This window comes from Manis javanica, chromosome 1 (genome assembly GCF_040802235.1).
Source record: "Manis javanica isolate MJ-LG chromosome 1, MJ_LKY, whole genome shotgun sequence".
In the NCBI taxonomy this organism is placed as follows: domain Eukaryota; kingdom Metazoa; phylum Chordata; class Mammalia; order Pholidota; family Manidae; genus Manis; species Manis javanica.
Window position 1 is genome coordinate 169,001,150 of NC_133156.1, and position 17,916 is coordinate 169,019,065.

A 17,916-nucleotide genomic window follows, 5' to 3' on the forward strand; every position below is an offset into this window, starting at 1 on the left:
GCCTCTGGGATGGGTGCTGACTTGTCCAAAGGGAAAGTTTCATGACCCTTTTTCCTATTTTCCACCCTAGGGCCCAGAGAGCAGCTCTGTGGTCAAGGGGAGAAGGTCTGGAGGTAGAATTGACGTGCCCAGTATCCCTTTATCGGAGGAAGGATGTCAGGCAGGCAGTGGCTGTGTGACAGAGCCTGGGGAGTCCAGGGCACTGCCAGCAGGTCCTCCCAAGCAGAGCACTTGATGGCTGAGGGGGAGGAGGGGTTAAATTACTGCCATTTCCTTAGAGATTATTTCATTATGCCAAGCTCCTATACTCCCCAACTAAAGCAAATTTTTTCAGATTTTCTCCCTTACAAGTGTTTGAAGAGTTCTTTAGGTAGGCGGTGGGTAAGTAAGGTAGGGTGGGTGGGGTCTCAGATATGACTTGAGTTTAGCTGGGACCTCACACAGACACATGCCAGATGTTAGCCTGTGGGTATCAGCCTATGTAATCCAGATGCCATCTGGGATTTGCATAAAATTAGCTTAAATTCCTCCAAAGCCCTCACTAAAATTCCTGGACTTTACAGTGGTTCAAAAGCTATACACATTCAGTAGAAACTGTACTTAAAATTCTGAATACGGATCTTTTCCCGGGCTAGCAATAGCCATCCGATCTCTCATGATGCTGGGCAGCAGCAGTGAGCTACATCTCCCAGTCAGCCACGCCATCATGAGTGTGACAGCCCACACACTCACAACCATCTGTACCCATACACCCTTTCTGCTCCCACACAGCTATTCTGCTTTTCCCTTTCAGTACAGTATTCAATAAATTACATGAGATAGTCCATGCTTTATTACCAAATAGGCTTTATGTTAAATGAGTTTGCCCAACAGCAGGCTAATGTAAACATTCTGAACACGTTTAGGGTAGGCTGCGCTAAGCAGGAATGGGCAGTAGGTTACGTGTATTAAATGCATTTCGACTTCCCATAGTTTCAACTCCTTATGGGTTGATGAGGACATAGCACGTCCTAGGTTGAGGAAAGTCAGTGCTGTTTCAGGCACGCTGTCTCAGCTCCATCACGCCAATCCAGGAAAGAAACTCAGCCCTTCATCATTTCTACTTGTACACATATTGGTCCACAGATTATATTTTACTGAAGCACTTGAGGCAGTTGGCTGGGGGGATTTAAAGAAAGATGGATGGGGATTCACTTGACAGCAAAATGAGCAGCTTCAACTTTAGCACCAGCCCTCCTGGAAGCCAGTCCTGCTTCACTGCTGCCAGGAGTGCCTTAGTGACCACCCCCTGCACACCGCATGGTCCTCTCCTTTCTGCCTGCTGCGCTGCTCTCTTTCTTCTTCCCTGACACCCAGGAGGGAGGAAGAAGACACAGCAGACCCTCCTGCCTCCTGCCCAGCACAGCAGCCTTCGTGCCCCAGCCCTCACTGAACTCAGATCTAGGGTCTCAGTCACCCTTTCTCCCAAGCCGCGTATCCAGCCATTTACACACACACACGGAGTTTCCTCCCAAGAGGAATTCTAGTGCCAGTTCTTAAGATAATCAATTTTTCATTTCCTTATATGTAGAAAAGTAAAAAGTCATTGTCCCTCCTGGAGAATATTAGGGTTTAATATGGGCACTCAATACAAGACATGTTGAAAGGTACATAATCAAACTTCAGAGCAAGACCAGAGGAGACCAGGGATGTGCCGTCATCCTGTGAGCCACTGTTCTCACTCCCGTCCTGGTGTCAGGACATTTGTGGTGACTAACGGCTATGAGCACTCAGCATACACACCTGCTCAGTGCCCTCTGGGAACAGTCCTGCCCTGAGGCCTGGAAAGCATTCTGTGTCCCGGGCACCACAGAGGAGAGCTGAGCAGAGGGGCCAGAACAGAGCACCCTCTGCACTTGCAGGGAAGCCTTGTTGGTGCCAGAACCCATGTGGTGGCTCCCTTACCAGTGCCTCTGCCCACACTGCTCAGCGGGGGCGATGCCTGTCCAGCAGGGTATATGCTGTTGCCACCTGTCAGGGATGCCAGAGAAGGGCTCTGGCACTGAGCACATGGGTGGATGAGGGGACTTCTAAGATATTTTGCTGGATCAACAGACCCAAATTCTGGAACTTTTGGAGCGTGTGTGTGAGGGGCTGGAATTAAGAGAGCATACCTCTACCGCAGGCTGACACGCCCGTGTTAGTGCTGGGCTCCACATGCTGGCCTCCCTGCAGACCCATGTTCCCTGGCATGGATTCTCCTATGCTCACATGTCCCCTGCCTTGTGCACCACCAGACTCTGAGGGCAGCCAGACTTCCAGAGAAGACACCCCAGCAGCCCACTGAATTGTGGGGTGCAGAGTAAGGGGACTGCCGGTTTGGCAGATGAGGGAGTAAGCACATAGTACTCTTGGTAATTGTGCTGCACATAGCAATAGACAGGCCCCCCAGCAGGGGAGAGCTTTTGAGGAAATAGAAAGCTCAGCCTGGAACCATCCACCATTACTCAGGGACAGGCTGGAATGGCCAAGCAGGGCTGCAGAGGAAGGAGAAAGAATGGGGAGGGATGGGAAATGAATGGCTGGCTCTTGGCCTGGTGTCACACATTGCCAGCCCTGGTCACATCCTTTCATGCTGGACTTTCAGCCAAGCCACAGCCTGTTAGTTGCACGTGCATGCGCACACACACACACACACACACACACACACACACACACACACACACACATGCACACACACACAATCTCCTTGCTGTCCAGCCCCAGTGATCCAGTGTCTTGAGGGGCCATGCCAACCTGACCACTCCATGTTTCTTATTCTCCTTTAACAAGAAAAACCATGGCCTCATCCTCATTATTTTTGGACAGCATTTATTTGCTGATGCATCATTCATTGGATACGTACTGTGCCAGGTATTGGGAATACCAAGGAAGAAGTACAATGAAAAAGAATATGAAGAGAAATAATTCTAGGAATTAGAATATAGGTATTTGCAAAGTGCTCTATGAGCCCGGAGGTGAACCACTGGAGAGGTGAGGGCAGAGGGAGCAGCAAGAAAGCAGTTAGAGGCATGGGCTCCCAACATGCTCAGTTGGCCCCACGGGTACTACCTTTTCCTCCTTTCCCCCCTTATCTCTACCTGATAAAATGCGCCACAGTGTCCGCACACCTGGTTTGCGTGGTTCATATCTACCCTTTAGCATGTTTTAACTCTTCAAAAGGAAACTGGTCAGGAACCATAGAGGAGTCTATAATCAACAAGGAGGTATTCCCAGAATACAAAAGAGCTCTCAGGGTTGATGATGGCTTTGTAAAATTAAGTTTGTGTAATGAAAAAGATGGGGAGAGATCATAAGCTTATGTAAATAAGGTAAGATTTTGAGTTGAAAGAGATGCTTAGATGCCAAGATCTAGGCACACCGTATATGTGCACACATATGTATATACATACACGTGCATAGATGCACACATACACATATGCATACACATCTATACAAACACATGTCATGGGAGAGTAGCTCCTTAAAGGCTGCAGGGCCACAAGGCTTTGCACTTGATTGACACCCATGGATGTTTGCTGAATTAGAGCAAACCTCTACTGTGCCCATCCTGTTTTTTTTATCGTTGACCATTGCTCTCAGGAGTTAATGTTTGAACCTAGCCATAAAGAAGTTAGCAATGCTGACCTATGGCCAACATTCAGAGGGGAAGGACCCCCCCTATAAATCAGCTCACACTGGACAGCCCCGCCAGTAGAGCTGCAGATCAGCTGTGGAGGAAGCCTTGTTGCCAACATGAACTTCTCTGGCAAGTACCAACTGCAAAGTCAGGAAAACTTCGAGGCCTTCATGAAAGCAGTCGGTGAGTGCCAGTCTGGACGCCAAGGCTGGGGGCTGCAGCAATGAGGGCCTGGCCCTGCAGATGGTGACAGGTGGTGACTAGTCGGGGTCTCAGTGTTGGGATAGGAGGAGAGGTTTAGGCTTTGCACAGACCAGGGCCCATGTCATGCATGTAACTTCTGCAGTCTTGTGCAGCTTGTGCTGTTACTCAATGGACAAGTTACTCCATAGGCAAGTGCAAAGAGCACTGAACTCGGGTGTGGGCTCCCAACATGCTCAGTTGGCCCCACGGGTGTGAAACCACCTCTGCTGGTACCTCATTGGGTGACCCTATCATTCATTCATTCATTCTTATTAAGTCTTCTAACAAATATTGATTCAAGGCCAAATATCTGCTGAGCACTGTGCCCAATAGATACCAGTGAGACAGGTAACAATGAAGCACATTTTGAAGGTCACAGTTTAGAGGGAGCAAAGAAGAAGAAATGAATACAGTAAGTGTCCCCTAACATATGCTGAGTGCTGACTTGGTGCAGGGCATTGTGCTAAGCCCTTGATGTGCAATATCCCACACCAAAACTCTGAGTTTTCTCATTTTACAGTTGAGGCAGTTGAGGCTTAGAAAGGTGAAGTGATCCCCACCAAGGTCATGCAGGTCAGAGTGTTTGCACTGGGATTTGAAGAAGGTGCTGGTTCCCAAAGACCCCACTTTAACTCCCTTTACCCCCCAGAGTTATGAACAGAAGGATGTGGCACTCATGGGAGGGTATGGAAGGCAGGCTTGGTGGTGGCAAAGGTGACCCTTCGCTGATGGGCAGGTGTCCACTTGGGGACAGGGGCAGGAGGCTGTGCTTTGGGTAGAGGGAGTCCTGTGAGCAAGGGACAGCATGTCAAGGAAGGATGCCAATGGGTAAAGGATGGGGAAGACACAAAGGCCGAGTGGAAGCCGTGTGGGGCCCACCAGGAGCTGGGATCTTCTCCTGCAGCACAAGTCACCCCACCTCTCTGTGTCTCGCATCCCTTTCCCCTGCAGCAGGACCCTCCACCCCCGTAGCCAGGGCTAATGGATTTGTGAACCTCAGTTCGTATAACAGTGCAGACATGTCCTGAGAAAGCTCTGTCCCAGGGCAAGGACACCTGCTTCCTCTTCCTCAAGAGCCTTCGCTGTCAAGCCTGGGGTGGGGAGAGGTGGGCAGAAGTTCACAGGGCACAGTCCCAGTGTCCATGTTGTCCTGCCGTAATTATTAACAGCATCCCTTTCACTCTTAGCAGTGAGCTGGCTGGGAAGGTAAAGTGGATGGCCACCCTGGGTATGGAGAAGGAAATGCCTCCGAGCAAAGAGCGAAGTGTCTGGGTGCTAAAGCAGCAGAAAGGAAGGAGAAGGAGCAAGAACCTGGGTGCTCACTAGAGGACAGGTTCTTCGGGCCAAAGGAATGTCTTTTTTATAAACCAACTGGCAAGAGAGCTGGCTGGTCAGGTCAGGCCAAGTCAGGCCATCGACCTTGCCTTTCAGAGGTCGAAGCCCATGCTGCTCACAGGTGTCCAGTACGCGCCTGTGGTCTCCAGGGAGACGGCATGTTCCTCTCCCCATTCAGGCCACAGAGTTTTTCTTGCGACCCCCACCTCTGGCTCTCCCTGACCTCAGATGGTTTCCACCAGGGTTGTCCGACGACCTCATCCAGAAGGGGAAGGACATCAAGGGGGTGTCGGAAATCGTGCAAAATGGGAAGCACTTCAAGTTCACCATTACTACAGGGTCCAAAGTGATCCAAAATGAATTCACCTTGGGAGAGGAGTGTGAGCTGGAGAGCATGACAGGGGAGAAGGTCAAGGTAAGAGTGCCCCCTCGAGCCACCCTCTGCTTCCAGAACTTTCCCGGGAACCTGGCCCCGGGACTCCTCCCTCAAGGCTCCTCCCTTACAGTTCCCACCGCAGACACTCTACCCCTGAACCCACTTCTGGAGTCAGAGGCAAAGAGACAAAGATGCTTTTAGGGAAGAAGCTCTCAAGGAAGCTCCTCCCGCTTTCCAGCAACCTCTGGGGCTCTCTGGCCCAAGAGTCCGAGCTCTCTATGGAGGACATGGAGAACCAGGCACGAGCAGGAGTCTGTCTCAGGTTCTCTCAGGCTCAGCAGCGAGCGAGTGGGAAATCAGTGAAAAACGGTTAACAGAGCTCTGAAGTCACCCTTGAGCCCAAAGCAAACCAGCCTTGCTGAGCCTGGAGCTGGTGGTCCTGGGGAGAGACTTCCTAGAGGAATACCAAGGCCCCAGGCAGGCCCTCAGCCCAAGACTTCAGAGGGACCACTGAGCCCCTGGCCTCGGCTACCTCATCTGTGAAATGGGCTGAAGGCAGTGGGAAGGCAGCATTGCTTCTGCTGGGCTATGGTGAGGGCTGTGTGAGTGGTTGGCAGGCGGTGGCAGGAGATCCAGGCAACAGGGTGTGCCTCACGAGGGACCTCTCCTCCTCCTGCTCGGACACTGTGCACACCCAGCACAGCCAGTGCCACAGAGCATCCTCCTCCTCCTCCTCCTCCAGACGACTGTATGCACTAGGCTCAGCCTGTTGGTTTTTTTATGTCTCCTGATGGCTCCTCATTTCTCCTTCTCCAGATACCACATTAAAGGCCAGGAAATGTGTGATAAATTATAGGAGGGAAACTCTCCTGACTTGCCCGGCGTAAGGCACAGGCCTTTCCCAATTGTCCATTTTTGAGGCAAAATTTTGACCTTGGCCAGTGTCTTCTGCTCCCTGCTGGATGCATAAAGCTTGACAAAGAGACTACAATAGGAAAGGCAAACATGCTGGAAGGAGTAATACACACCCCAGTGACATATGTGTTCCCTGACTGGCCAGGATTTTGAATGTTCTTACTGTCTCCCTCCATCAGCTTGGAGAATTGAGATCCTGCTTGATTTTATTTTGGTACTTGTATCTGAGACCATTCAGGTGTCCTCTTCTCATTTGTAGTTCACAGAGCAAAAATAACAAATTTGACAAAAGAAGCCCTACCACCTTCTAGTTCTTCAAGGTACCTCCCTTCTGTTTAGAAGCACAGACCTGGGGGCTGGTGTTATACAAAGATGGGTGGTCTGCTTGTTGGAAGCGCAGATCCACACAGGAGAGCCAACCTCAGCCTCAAGGATCTTGCTTCCTCTCCAGACCCTTCCTCACAGACCATCTCTTTGCCCCCTGCAGGCAGTGGTTCAGTTGGAAGGTGAGAATAAACTGGTGACAAGCTTCAAAGGCATCAAGGCCGTGACCGAACTCAACGGCGACATAATCACCAGTGTAAGTTGGCTCTGAGCTTGTGGCCCCCTGTGCTGGAGGGCAGAGGAGGTAAAGGGTGTGGAGCAGCGCTCCCCGCCACCCTTCCTAGCATCTCTGCCACCCTTACTGAGGACGGTTCTGTACCAGGCAGTTCACATATTGTCTCTTATCTTCCCAACAGCCCTGAGCTGTCCAAGTGGGTAAACTGAGGCAAAAAACATCAGGGAATGACAGAACTTGCACTCTCCTGAATGGGGTCTACCTCACAGGCTGCCATCCACCTGTACACTGCGCAACCCTATGGGAAGCCACTCCCATTATAGACAGTGTGGATTTGTATACTTCCTACAGTCTTACAGTGGATGCCAACAGAGCCCCTTGTTTTAACAAAACCAGTACAGTATGTTTGGATAGTTTTTCAACAAGTAGAATTACAGCCTCTTGAGGAAATGGAGCCCTTTTCTGATTCACCAAAGGCCCCTGCGCACTGGGGGTGGCCCGGCCAGGGCTCCCCACCTCTCCGGAGTCCCTTCAGGCCATCCTGGTCAAGGCCAGCCACTCCAACCTCCCCACTTCCTTCTCTCCTCATTGCCACCCCCATCTCCTTGCATGCACCCAGACAGGATGAGGTAAGAGAGGTGCTCAGGAGGAGGGGAGAGAAGAGCCCCCGGCATGGCCCACCTTTCTGTCTCTGTTGCAACGTAGCCATAGACTCGCTCCCAGTCATTTATAAGAAAAATCATATTCATGGCAACCTTATGGCAGCTTATGAGTCTGGCCCACTCCAGTCGCACACTCATCATTGGTGCTGGCCTTCAGCCAGGTCCCTGCCCCGATGTGAGGGCCAGTAGCACAGTGTTTCTCCTGCTGTTATGTCCCTCTGGTTCTTCTTTGTCCCCAGGATGTCCTTTGGGGAGTAACAGAAGGCAGAATACTGACCAAGGGGTCTGTCACAACCCTGTTCAAGTAGAAAAATCCCTCAACCAGGGCCAAGTGCAGGGCTCAACCTGGAACACGCAGTCCCCACCCCGACCCTGGCCTGCTGGTACCCACAGGGCAGAGGGAGATAAGCCTGCCCTGAACGACTGGACTCAGTCTTGGCCAGCGTCGTTTGATTTACTTTCTCTCCCCTAATCACCCCATCTCCTGGGAAGGAGGCAGGATGAAAGACTTAATAGACAGGTTGGCCTGTCCGGCTAGTGAGCTGTAGAACTGAGTTCAAACCGAGATCTTTCCATTCCATTCCATTGCTGCTGAAGCTATGGAGCTCCTTTTTAACTGTGATGATAATACCCCACATCACTGCCACAGTCTGATTCAAGAGAAACAGTGATGGGTATGGGGCCTGGGGGAACATCCTTCAGTAAGTCAAACACTGATGAATCCGACGAATCCAGTGGTTTTATATGCTTCACAGTCCTTTGGGAAGAAAATTTTGCATTACCTACTGTTTTCCAAGCTTGGTGCCTGGATGCCTCCATGTACATGTGTCCTTGGTCCTTAACACAGATTTGGTACATAGTAGGCCCTCAGGTAGACTTTAAGAAACTGGTCTGGTTTGGATGGTCTTGCTCCAACAGTGTCGATGTAGAAAGGAATTTGGTAAAAGGTAGGACAACTCTCCACACGAAGAAGTAAAGTGACAAAGACTTGGCATGGGGTTTTAGAAGAGATTGACCAAGCCTTCCTCTGGGCTTACAGAAACAGAGGGCTCTTGGGGTTGCTGCATATGTTAACATATTTGGGGCTATTTTGTGGGCTTGATTATCTTTTACAATTTGACCTCAGATGAACATCCCATGATTTCTTTTCTGACTTTCAGACTATGACATTGGGCGACATTGTCTTCAAGAGACTCAGCAAGAGAATTTAGACAAGTCTGCATTTCCTATCCTTTTACTGTGTAAAATTAATGTAATAAAGTGGACTTTGTTTAAAAAAAATGTCTTTTCTTCTCGATGACTTTTCATTGATGGGGCTTTTGGCATCATTCAGCACCCAGTCATGTATATTTTTCTAAATGATCACCTGTGTGTTCCATCCTGCCGGTTCAGGTGTGAAGGGCAGGTCTGAAGGATGAGTCTCACCTTGAATGCAGAGCTCAGGCTGCCCACTCAGGGGACCCTGCAAGGACCACCAGATGTGCCTGGATGTGTAGGGCAGCTCTGGAATAATCCCTCACAGTCAGCCCCACTGGCAAGGAGGCATGCGGGAGCGAGAGGCTGTGCGGCAGGCTGGCCCTGAAGGTGGCTCTCTGTGGGGACAAAGAGGAGCCATACCCACAAATGTGGTCACAGCAGCTCCACCCATCAGGTGGAGCTAGATTCCGATTTGCCAAATGAACTATTTGCCTTTCCAGAGGAGGGCTGAGTGAGGAGCTTACCACGAGGTGCCAGAAGGGCAGAGGACACTCTGGTGGAAATTCCCTCCGTTCTATGGACAGAGGCAGAAGGTGAGAGATTTCTCTGGATGGCAGTTTGTACCAGGCTTTGGCAGTGTTATGACTTGGGTTGCCTCCCCACAATTCACACACTGAAGTCCTAATCCTCAGTATCTCCGATGATAGCCTTATTTCAAAATACAGTCATTGTAGATGTAAGTAGTTAAGTTAAAACGAGGCCACACTCTACTAGGGTGGGCCTCTAATCTAGTGTGACTATGTCCTTTAAAAAGAAAGAAATTCATGGACACAAAGACACACACACAGGGAGTATGCCATGTGAACTTTGGAGCTACGTGGCCACAAGCCAGGGACCTACCAGAAGCTGGGGTAGAGGCGGGCAACGGGTCCTTCCCGCCTCCTTCAGATGGAGCATGGCCTTGTCATCACCTTGATCTCAGACTTTGGGCCTCCAGAACCGTGAGATAATACCTTTCTGTTGTTTAAGCCCCACAGTTTGTGGGACACTGTTATGGCAGCCCCAGCAAACGATCACAGGTCTCGTTCCGTGTATCCAGAGAACTGCCAAGCTTGAGCATTTCTACATCATCTTTCTCTGCAGCTTTCAGAACTGTGCCCAGCCCACAGAAAGTGTTCAATGAAGATTCCTTAGTAAATGAATGAACCTGTCACGTTTCCCATCTCCTCCCTTCCCATTTCTGGAGTTGAAAACCCGTTACTTGTTACTTGGACTGTTTCACAGCCACTGGGGTATCTCCCTGCTTCCCCGGGGAGAGCATCCGCGAACTGCCACTCCACTAAAAGTCGTCTTCCTTAAAAATAGCACTGGTCATGTTTCCTGGTTCACGGCCTCTCACCTAAGAGTCAAACTCCTTAACCAGCACTGCAGTCTCTATAGTAGGCATCAATAAACTTTTCCTGTTAAAGGTCAGAGAGTAAATATTTTGAGCCCTGTGGGCCACCCAGTCACTGTCACAGCTCCCAGTTCTGCCATTGTAGCACAGAAGCAGCCACAGCAAAACATGGTCATTAAATATTATTCTTTTGATTTTTTAAAATCATTTGAACATGGAAAACCATATAAAAATAGGTGGCAGCTGGATCTGGCCCATGGACTATAGGTGGCTGCCATTTGCTTCATCATAGCCTGTCCTGCCTTATCTAGCATCACACCCTTTCCTATAATATACATTCCAATCAAGGTAAACAACCTCTTATTCTTCTCATGACTTAAGTGCCACCTCCTTCAAGAAGCCTTTCTAAGTTACACAGATGTAAATACTCTTTCCCTCTCTGGAAAATTTTATTTGCACCCATCTATTGCATGAACTTCTTCTGGCTTTGCACCATAGTTTTCTCCTTGTTTTTGCCCTCCTTCTCCTCCATGGAGAGAGGTCTTGGAAAAAAAGGAGACCTTAATTTGGGGAATTAAAGAAAATTTAAGAAAGGAGCTTCAGAGCTTCAAAAAGAATTCAGGGTTGATAGAAAAAAAACCTAATAGCGTACTACAATATACCATTCACAAAAATTAATTCCAGATGAACTAAAGAGCTAAGTGGGTAAACATGAAGTATTAGAAATAGATATGCTGGTGGATAAGTAACTTGAAGTATAGAAGACATTTTCAGACAAGGTACAAAAACCATGAAGCAAAAGAGCAATTCATTTTACTACCTCAGAAATTTAAAGTTTTATATGAAAAAAGACAGTAAATACATTTTCAAAAAAGCAATGTTCTGGGAGAAAATATTTGAGACTTACATAACAGAGGCTAAAAGAATATAAAAACCTCCCCCAAATCAATAAGAAGACCAACAAGTCGATGGCAAGGTGGATTGAGCACATTAGTAGCTAATTAACAGTATGAAATATGCTTAGTCTTACAGTAATCAGGGAAGAGGGAGGTAAGATGAGATATTATTTTACAAAACAAGCTGACAAAGAGTAAAAAGATTAACATCAGTGTTTGCAAGAATGTGAGGAATGGTTCTCCCATCAGTGGTGGAAATATAATTCATTACAGCCCATATGGTGCACCATTTAACAGTATCTGTTAATATTTTCCATGTGAATTTGCTAACACCTAGCAATGCCACTGTTGTATAGCTCCTTAGAGAAGTGTTTAAACACATGCACAAAGACACGTATAAAGGATGTAATGGCCAAAAACTGGAAACACCCACTGGTTAAAAAAGTGGATTAGATAAACTGGTATGGCCATACTCTGAAATAACCTAGAGTAGAATAAATGAACAAGGTAGATCTACACATACAATCATAGAAATATCTCTAAGACAAAACTTTTAAAAAAAAAGCAAGTTTCAAAACATATCAATGGTATAATATGATTCATGTAAATTTTGTGAGCATGTGAAACAAAATCATCTATTTATATAGATATACATGTATGTATGTGAGCATAGAATGTTGGAACATCATGTAATGGTCATTATATCTGGGGTGAGAGGGAGGATTTTTTGCATTATTATGTTATTTTAATTTCTTGCAAGGAACTAATTTTGTGGAACTTTTTAATCTGAGCAATTAATTTTTAAAAAGCAGATGACAAAGTAAAACGTTGGTCTTAAGGGCAGAGCCAAAATGGCAGCGTGAGTAGAGCAGCAGAAATCTCCTCCCAAAACCACATATATCTATGAAAATATAACAAAGACAACTCTTTCTAAAATAGAGACCAGAGGACACAGGACAACATCCAGACCACATCCACACCTGCAAGAACCCAGTGCCTCACAAAGGGGGTAAGATACAAGCCCCAGCCTGGCAGGACCCAAGCACCCCTCCCCCCAGCTCCTGGCGGGAGGAGAGGAGTCAGCAGGGAGGGAGAGGGAGTCCAGGACTGCTGAAAACCCAGCTCCAGCCATGCAGACCAGAGAGCAGACACAGTGCATGCGTGGGGTCCTGGATACTAGGGTAACAGGGTGACAGGACTGGTGAGTGGGTGCCTGAGGCCGACGCCGGAGAACAAAGAAATGTTCTTTATTTCCTCTTTTTTTTTTTGGCGAGTGCTTTTTGGAAGTCTTAAAGGGACAGGGACCCCAATACTAGGGAAACAGGGCAGCAAGACCGGTGAGTGGGTGCCTGAGACCGGTGCCTGAGGACAAAGAAAATTGTGCATTTTTCTTTTTTTTTTAAATTATTTATTTAATTGTGTTGTTGTTGTTGTTGTTGTTGTTGTTGCTGTTGTTGTTTTGGTTTGCAGAGTGCTTTTTGGAAGTCTTAAAGGGGCAGGGCAGGACACCTAGTCCAGAGGCAGGGAATCTGGGGATCTCTGGGCACTCTAACCCCCTGGGCAGCAGGGAGCACAGAGGCCCCTTATGGAGATAAATAACCTCCCGGCCGCTCCCCCTCCAATGGGGCTCCACCATTTTGGAGCAGCAGCCTGAGCCAGACCATGCCCACAGCAAGAGCAGAGATAAACTCCATCGCAACCAGGCAGGAAGCAGAAACCCTGTCTGCGCATAGCTGACCAGCACAAGCCACTAGAGGTCGCTATTCTCCCAGGAGAGGGAGGCCACAAACCAACAAGAAGGAAAGCTCTTCCAGCTGTCACTCGTACCAGCTCTGCAAACTATCTCTATCACCATGAAAAGGCAAAACTACAGGCAGACAAAGATCACAGAGTCAACACCTGAGAAGGAGACAGACCTGATCAGTCTTCCTGAAAAAGAATTCAAAATAAAAATCATGAACATGCTGACAGAGATGCAGAGAAAAATGCAAGAGCAATGGGATGAAGTCCGGAGGGAGATCACAGATGTCAGGAAGGAGATCACAGAAGTGAAACAAACCCTGGAAGGATTTATAAGCAGAATGGATAAGATGCAAGAGGCCACTGAAGGAACAGAAACCAGAGAACAGGAACGTATAGAAGCTGACATAGAGAGAGATAAAAGGATCTCCAGGAATGAAAGAAGTTTAAGAGAACTGTGTGACCAATCAAAACGGAACAATATCTGCATTATAGGGGTACCAGAAGAAGAAGAGAGAGAAAAAGGGATAGAAAGTGTCTTTGAAGAAATAATTGCTGAAAACTTCCCCAAACTGGGGGAGGAAATATTCGAAAAGACCACGGAAATACACAGAACTCCCAACAGAAAGGATCCAAGGAGGACAACACCAAGACACATAATAATTAAAATGGCAAGGATCAAGGAGAAGGAAAGAGTTTTAAAGGCAGCTAGAGAGAAAAAGGTCACCCATAAAGGAAAACCCATCAGGCTATCATCAGACTTCTTGACAGAAACCCTACAGGCCAGAAGAGAATGGCATGATATATTTAATGCAATGAAACAGAAGGGCCTTGGACCAAGGATACTGTATCCAGCACGACTATCATTTAAATATGATGGTGGGATTAAACAATTCCCAGACAAGCAAAAGCTGAGGGAATTTGCTTCCCAAAACCACCTCTACACGGTATCTTACAGGGACTGTTCTAGCTGGGAGCACTCCTAAAAAGAGCACAGAACAAAATACCCAACATATGAAGAATGGAGGAGGATTAAGAAGGGAGAGAAGAAAAGAATCTCCAGACAGTGTATATAACAGCTCAATAAGTGAGCTAAGTTAGGCAGTAAGATACTAAAGAGGCTAACCTTGAACCTTTGGTAACCACAAATTTAAAGCCTGCAATGGCAATAAGTACATATCTCTCAATAGTCACCCTAAATGTAAATGGACTGAATGCACCAATCAAAAGACACAGAGTAATAGAATGGATAAAAAAGCAAGACCCAGCTATATGCTGCTTACAAGAAACTCACCTCAAACCCAAAGACATGCACAGACTAAAAGTCAAGGGATGGAAAAACATATTTCAGGCAAACAACAGTGAGAACAAAGCAGGGGTTGCAGTACTAATATCAGACAAAATAGACTTCAAAACAAAGAAAGTAACAAGAGATAAAGAAGGACACTACATAATGATAAAGGGCTCAGTCCAACAAGAGGGTATAACCATTCTAAATATATATGCACGCAACACAGGAGCACCAGCATATGTGAAACAAATACTAACAGAACTAAAGGGGGAAATAGACTGCAATGCATTCATTTTAGGAGACTTCAACATGCCACTCACCCCAAAGGATAGATCCACCGGGCAGAAAATAAGTAAGGACACACAGGCACTGAACAACACACTAGAACAGATGGACCTAATAGACATCTATAGAACTCTACATCCAAAAGGAACAGAATATACATTCTTCTCAAGTGCACATGGAACATTCTCCAGAATAGATCACATACTAGCCCACAAAAAGAGCCTCAGTAAATTCCAAAATATTGAAATTCTACCAACCAATTTTTCAGACCACAAAGGTATAAAACTAGAAATAAATTCTACAAAGAAAACAAAAAGGCTCACAAACACATGGAGTCTTAACAACATGCTTCTAAATAATCAGTGGATCAACAAACAAATCAAAATAGAGATCAAGGAATATATAGAAACAAATGGCAACAACAACACAAAGCCCCAACTTCTGTGGGACGCAGCAAAAGCAGTCTTAAGAGGAAAGTATATAGCGATCCAGGCACACTTGAAGAAGGAAGAACAATCCCAAATGAATAGTCTAACATCACAATTATCGAAACTGGAAAATGAAGAACAAATGAGGCCTAAAGTCAGCAGAAGGAGGGACATAATAAAGATCAGAGAAGAAATAAATAAAATTGAGAAGAATAAAACAATAGCAAAAATCAACAAAACCAAGAGCTGGTTCTTTGAGAAAATAAACAAAATAGATAAGCCTCTAGCCAAACTTATTAAGAGAAAAAGAGAATCAACATAAATCGACAGAATCAGAAATGACAATGGAAAAATCACGACAGACTCCACAGAAATACAAAGAATTATTAAAGACTACTATGAAAACCTATATGCCAACAAGCTGGAAAACCTAGAAGAAATGGACAACTTCCTAGAAAAATACAGCCTTCCAAGACTGACCAAGGAAGGAACACAAAAGTTAAACAAACCAATTACGAGCAAAGAAATTGAAATGGTAATCAAAAAACTACCCAAGAACAAAACCCAGGGGCTGGACAGATTTACCTCAGAATTTTATCAGACACACAGAGAAGACATAATACCCATTCTCCTTAAAGTTTTCCAAAAAATAGGAGAGGAGGGAATACTCCCAAACTCATTCTATGAAGTCAACATCACCCTAGTACCAAAACCAGGCAAAGACCCGACCAAAAAAGAAAATTACAGACCAAGATCCCTGATGAATGTAGATGCAAAAATACTCAATAAAATATTAGCAACAGAATTCAACAGCATATCAAAAGGATCATATACCATGACCAAGTGGGATTCATCCCAGGGACGCAAGGATGGTATAAAATTCGAAAATCCATCAACATCATCCACCACATCAACAAAAAGAAAGAAAGAAACCACATGATAATCTCCATAGACGCTGAAAAAGCATTTGACAAAATTCAACATCCATTCATGATAAAAACTCTCAGCAAAATGGCAATAGAGGGCAAGTACCTCAACATAATAAAGGCCATATATGATAAACCCACAGCCAACATTATACTGAACAGTGAGAAGCTGAAAGCGTTTCCTCTGAGATCGGGAACAAGACAGGGATGCCCACTCTCCCCACTGTTATTTAACATAGTACTAGAGGTCCTAGCCACAGCAATCAGACAAAACAAAGAAATACAAGGAGTCCAGATTGGTAAAGAAAAAGTTAAACTGTCACTATTTGCAGATGATATGATATTGTACATACAAAACCCTAAAGACTCCACTCCAAAACTACTAGAACTGATATCGGAATACAGCAAAGTTGCAGGATACAAAATTAACACACAGAAATCTGTGGCTTTCCTATACACTAACAATGAACCAATAGAAAGAGAAATCAGGAAAACAATTCCATTCACAATTGCATCAAAAAGAATAAAATACCTAGGAATAAACCTAACCAAAGAAGTGAAAGACCTATACCCTGAAAACTAAAAGTTACTCTTAAGAGAAATTAAAGGAGACACTAACAAATGGAAACTCATCCCATGCTCATGACTAGGAAGAATTAATATCATCAAAATGGCCATCCTGCCCAAAACAATATACAGATTTGATGCAATCCCTATCAAATTACCAGCAACATTCTTCAATGAACTGGAACAAATAATTCAAAAATTCATATGGAAACACCAAAGACCCCGAATAGCCTAAGCAATCCTGAGAAGGAAGGATAAAGTAGGGGGGATCTCACTCCCCAACTTCAAGCTCTACTACAAAGCCATAGTAATCAAGACAATTTGGTACTGGCACAAGAACAGAGCCACAGACCAGTGGAACAGATTAGAGACTCCAGACATTAACCCAAACATATATGGTCAATTAATATTTGATAAAGGAGCCATGGACATACAATGGAAAAATGACAATCTCTTCAACAGATGGTGCTGGCCAAACTGGACAGCTACATGTAGGAGAATGAAACTGGACCATTGTCTAACCCCATACACAAAAGTAAATTCAAAATGGATCAAAGACCTGAATGTAAGTCATGAAACCATAAAACTCTTAGAAAAAAACATAGGCAAAAACCTTTTAGACATAAACATGAGTGACCTCTTCTTGAAGATATCTCCCTGGGCAAGGAAAACAACAGCAAAAATGAACAAGTGGGACTATATTAACATGAAAAGCTTCCATACAGCAAAAGACACCATCAATAGAACAAAAAGGAACCCTACAGTATGGGAGAATATATTTGCAAATGACAGATCTGATAAAGGCTTGACGTCCAGAATATATAAAGAGCTCACACACCTCAACAAACAAAAAACAAATAATCCAGTTAAAAAATGGGCAGAGGAACTGAACAGACAGTTCTCCAAAAAAGAAATACAGATGGCCAACATACACATGAAAAGATGCTCCACATCGCTAATTATCAGAGAAATGCAAATTAAAACTACAATGAGATATCACCTCACACCAGTAAGAATGGCTGCCATCCAAAAGACAAACAACAACAAATGTTGGCGAGGCTGTGGAGAAAGGGGAACCCTCTACACTGCTGGTGGGAATGTAAATTAGTTCAACCATTGTGGAAAGTAGTATGGAGGTTCATCAAAATGCTCAAAACAGACCTACCATTTGACCCAGGAATTCCACTCCTAGGAATTTACCCTAAGAACGCAGCAATCAAGTTTGTGAAAGACAGATGCACTCCTATGTTTATTGCAGTACTATTTACAATAGCCAAGAATTGGAAGCAACCTAAATGTCCATCAGTAGATGAATGGATAAAGAAGATGTGGTACATATACACAATGGAATACTACTCAGCCATAAGAAGAGGGCAAATCCTACCATTTGCAGCAACATGGATGGAGCTGGAGGGCATTATGCTCAGTGAAATAAGTCAAGC

The 17,916-nt window shown here is 45.6% G+C and overlaps 1 protein-coding gene across 1 annotated transcript; it reads left to right on the forward strand.

The window, feature by feature from the left end:
* The first annotated feature begins 3,682 nt into the window (after positions 1 to 3,682).
* On the forward strand, positions 3,683 to 9,029 carry FABP1 (fatty acid binding protein 1). Its single transcript, XM_017672217.3, has 4 exons — positions 3,683 to 3,841; positions 5,479 to 5,651; positions 7,015 to 7,107; positions 8,909 to 9,029. The coding sequence occupies exons 1-4, from the start codon at positions 3,775 to 3,777 to the stop codon at positions 8,957 to 8,959; spliced, it is 384 nt and encodes a 127-aa protein (XP_017527706.1). The 5' UTR covers positions 3,683 to 3,774; the 3' UTR covers positions 8,960 to 9,029.
* The last annotated feature ends 8,887 nt before the right edge of the window (positions 9,030 to 17,916 follow it).